Below are 3,978 nucleotides of genomic sequence, written 5' to 3'. Positions count from 1 at the left end.
ACAAGAACACAAAAGTCACCATAATTTCACTCGGGAACTATATCTGTAAAAATAAAAAATACAAAAAAATAGAGGAAGAAGATGGAGAAGAAGACAACAGAAGGAGAGAGAAAAATAGAAATTTTTGTTTATTTTTAGAAATCGAAATCTTTACCAAATTTTTATATCTTTAAAGCTTTAAAATTCACGTGACAGTTAATATCCTACAAACTCAATCCATGAAAAATATATCAGAGGGCTCTAAATGTAATTTCGCATACACTTTATTCACAGTCACCACTATACTTTTACTGTATTAGGTATATTCTTAATTTTTCAGTTCTTCATGGGTTTTGAGCCAATTGAATCTATCATTTAATGGCTATGCAAACATATTTATCGATCTGTTTTTAACTGGATTTTTGAAATCCCATTTAATTTTATAAAAATGTGTTAAACGGGTAATAACTCAACACCTAATGCCTAAAATATTTAATACTCCCTACTTTTTTAAAAAAAATATCACTTTAAATTTTTCACATATATTAAAAAATGATTGAATTGCATTTATGTTCTTATTAATTACGCATATTTAAACAAGAGTCAATTGGCTCAAAACCAATCGACAAGAGTCAATTAAACAAGAGTCAATTAAACAAGAGTCAATCTTTCCACGGCTAGGGGCAGAGCCGCCCTGAAATTTAAGAGGACATAGGCTATTTATTAAAGATTTGAACTAATTTTTTTTTTACAAAGTTGAAAGCCTAAATTTTTTTTTTTGAGAATTATGCTTATGTAATTTTCTTCAAAGATTTTGGAGACATAATGCCAATTTTTCATTCGATTTTGGAGACATGGCTGGCGGTTACCCTGAAAGTCATGTTTGGTTCAAATATAACTTTTTCTTTCATTGGTTTCAACGATCTTGCACATGTTTTGAAAAGAATTACATTAAATGACTCGCTTTATAAAGTTTATTATTTGGATCAAATTTGATCTAAAGGGTGGGGCTAAAGCAACTACATCGTCAAAATGGTATGTAATCTGGATCTCCACAGTCCTAACAATAGAGTGTCTTAAGTTTCTAGAGAAGTTGAGATTCTGCATTCGGAAACCACATACAGACTCCAGCAGCTTCAAGCTCAAAACTTATGCAGAAGGAAAGGAGAACTCAAAAATAAGAATTTGTTTGCCACAAAATATGGGAAATAATATACTTGATGCAAAACCCACCTCATGCAAGCTTGGTTTATCAAGAAATATAAAATAAGTTTCTTGAGATCTTAGCTATACTCAGAAACAAAACTCACCTCACGCAAGCCTAGTTTTGAAGAGCTTAAGTTCACATTTATATATTCCATAGTTTCTTGTTTGCATCAAGAAACATAGTCTCATTGCATATGTTGACTCTCTTCAACAAGTAACTGAACCATTTCTTTGAAAATCGTAGTGTCTCTTCAAAAGCTGAGAGAGTAGGCGTGCCTTCCAAACTTACTTGGTTTAGAGCAGCTTGAAATCCCATGACTGTCTTCTAGAGTTTCAGGAACCGTTGCAGTGGGTTAACAAAAGAGAGGTTTAGATGGAATCTGGAGAGCCTCTAGATCCCCCTCTAACATCTCAATGACTTTGATCATCGGTGGACGGTCAGATGGATTGGTCTGAATACACCATAGACCAACCAAAACCATTTTCTTGGCAATTCTCTCTTCTTCTTTGGTTATCTGATCTCCAAAAATCCTCATGACTTCTCCCCTCCCAAAATCCTTATAAATCCAATCTGGAAAGTACATTGAACTATTGTTGGATCCAAAATTTTCTATATTCTTTGCTCCAATCATCTCAAGGATCACCATACCATAACTATACACATCTGACTTATGCGAAACTCCTCCAAAATTATTCGAGAACACTTCAGGGGCAATGTATCCTACCGTCCCTCTAGCGTCTAGCATTGACATGACGCTCTCTTTATTTTTGCAGAGCTTAGCAAGACCGAAATCTGAAATCTTGGGACAAAGATCCTTGTCCATGAGTATGTTTTGCGGCTTTATATCGAAATGCACAATCCTCGATACACAATGGTTGTGTAAATACTCTAGGCCGCGAGAGACACCTAACGCAATGTCATATAGCCTTTCCCATTCTATCTTGGTTGACATATTCTCGGAGATAAACTTGTCAAGGGATCCATTAGGCATGAACTCATATACTATAGCTCTTTTGTTCCTTTCATAACAGAACCCAAGCAGAGAGACAATATTTACATGAGATGTTCTACTCATGCTAGCTACTTCGTTGATGAACTCTTCTCCGGTTCCCTTTCCTTCCTTCAAGATCTTCACTGCAATATCTACGCCTCCATCTGGTAACTTGCCTTTGTATACTGTTCCAAATCCTCCTTTCCCGAGAACGTGTGCAAATGAGTTAGTCATCTTCTTAACTCTTGCGTAACTATATCGTTTCAGCATTACCACTGCTTCAACGCTCTCGGTATTCCAGTCACTCTTTCTTGTTTTTTTCACTCTTACTGTTATCAGGACCAGTATAATGATAATAACAGTTAAACCAGCTGATAGTCCTGCAATAACGAAGAAGAATCAACATTTAAATTTTATGTATAGAAGAGTATTGCACATGGATTGAACCATAAGGTACTAAGTATGAGTTCTAATTTCCATGAAAATAACTCTGCAGAATAAAAAATATCAAACAAGCATTCTTATTAACCAAAAAGTCATAAGAGACATTTAGCAATGACAAAAAAAGAAGCAAAAATCAAACATGCATTCTTGGACAGTTGAGACTCTGAGGTAGATTCAAGAGTTCCATGTAGGTCGGTTTCACTTAACCACTTTTTAAAAGCAGCCTTTATGTCATAGAATTAGATGAAACTAAAGCAGCAAAACAGAACATCTCTCTTGTTTACCTAATCCAAGCTTTAACTTCACATCTTGGTAGTCCTCTACAACAAAAAAGAGGGAAATTGAATTATATTGTCATCTGCATATATGTTTCATTCATCATTCATGGTTCATTATGCATACCTTTGCTTCCTCCACGGCAGCGAAATTTTTCTTTGATCATCGTACATTGTCCTCCTCGTCTATGGCAGCTACTGCAGCCTCGAGGCAGGTTTATATGAAGAGAGAAAGTAGCATTAAGATTAAACCCGTTCTTGTTTCTTGAAATCACCCAGCTTTCTGGAGTCTTGATAACTGAACACCCTGAATAATCTGTCAAATCGGAGTAATACAAGCTGCTTCCTCCTCCTTTGCAATTTGCATAACTGAAACCATGCTTCCTCCTACTGTTGTTGCATTTGTACAAAGTGGTCATTTTGAGCCATGGAGAATCTGGAAGAGAGAATCTTGACAAGTCACTGCAGGATCCTGTTTCCAAGCTTTGGCTAGGCCTTGGGTCCGTGATGGTTATGGTTTCGGCTTGAGAGACGCTCGTCACTTTGTACCATTTCCCTTCTTCCACAAGCTGTATCTCTGAAATATGGTGATCAGTGCAATTAAGCTTGAAGAGACCGCACCGAGACGGCATGGTTGTGTTAAAGAAAGGGAACCTGAAGTCGAGGCTTCCACAGGAGAACATTCTGACACAGTGTGTCAGGTTCTTGCTCCTGGATTTTTTCATGAGAAAGAAGAGGAAGAAGAAGACCAACACAGAGACAGTCTTCATTGGTGTTGTGATTACAGACGTGTTTCTTGATATCTCGATCTAAAAGATATCGACTTTTATTATGTGCTACACATTCTTATGGTTTACGTTAGCAAGCCATGTACATACTTGGGGTATCGTTATAGCTTATGTTAGCTAGAATCAGACTTGTATATGAACGATTTGAACCAAAGGCGACTTTTTAAAATTACAAATGATATTTTAAGATTTGATGAAGATTTCGTTATATCGTAAAATGAAGTGAATGAGGATGATTAAAACCAAAATTAGTTGATATGAAGAAATATTAATTTATTTTACTAGCGACTTTTT

At 36.0% G+C, this 3,978-nt stretch overlaps 1 protein-coding gene across 1 annotated transcript; it reads right to left on the bottom strand.

Annotated features, from left to right (window-relative positions):
- Nucleotides 1-1,144: 1,144 nt before the first annotated feature.
- LOC106397811 (PR5-like receptor kinase) lies at nucleotides 1,145-3,746 on the bottom strand. The gene is made up of 3 exons (XM_048759033.1): nucleotides 3,024-3,746; nucleotides 2,906-2,941; nucleotides 1,145-2,557 (listed from the first exon to the last, which is right to left on the bottom strand). The coding sequence occupies exons 1-3, from the start codon at nucleotides 3,664-3,666 to the stop codon at nucleotides 1,539-1,541; spliced, it is 1,698 nt and encodes a 565-aa protein (XP_048614990.1). The 5' UTR covers nucleotides 3,667-3,746; the 3' UTR covers nucleotides 1,145-1,538.
- Between the last annotated feature and the right edge of the window lie 232 nt (nucleotides 3,747-3,978).

Source organism: Brassica napus, chromosome C5, assembly GCF_020379485.1.
Source record: "Brassica napus cultivar Da-Ae chromosome C5, Da-Ae, whole genome shotgun sequence".
NCBI classification, from domain to species: domain Eukaryota; kingdom Viridiplantae; phylum Streptophyta; class Magnoliopsida; order Brassicales; family Brassicaceae; genus Brassica; species Brassica napus.
Note: the sequence above shows the minus strand (reverse complement) of the source record. Positions and strands in the feature narration are given on the sequence as shown.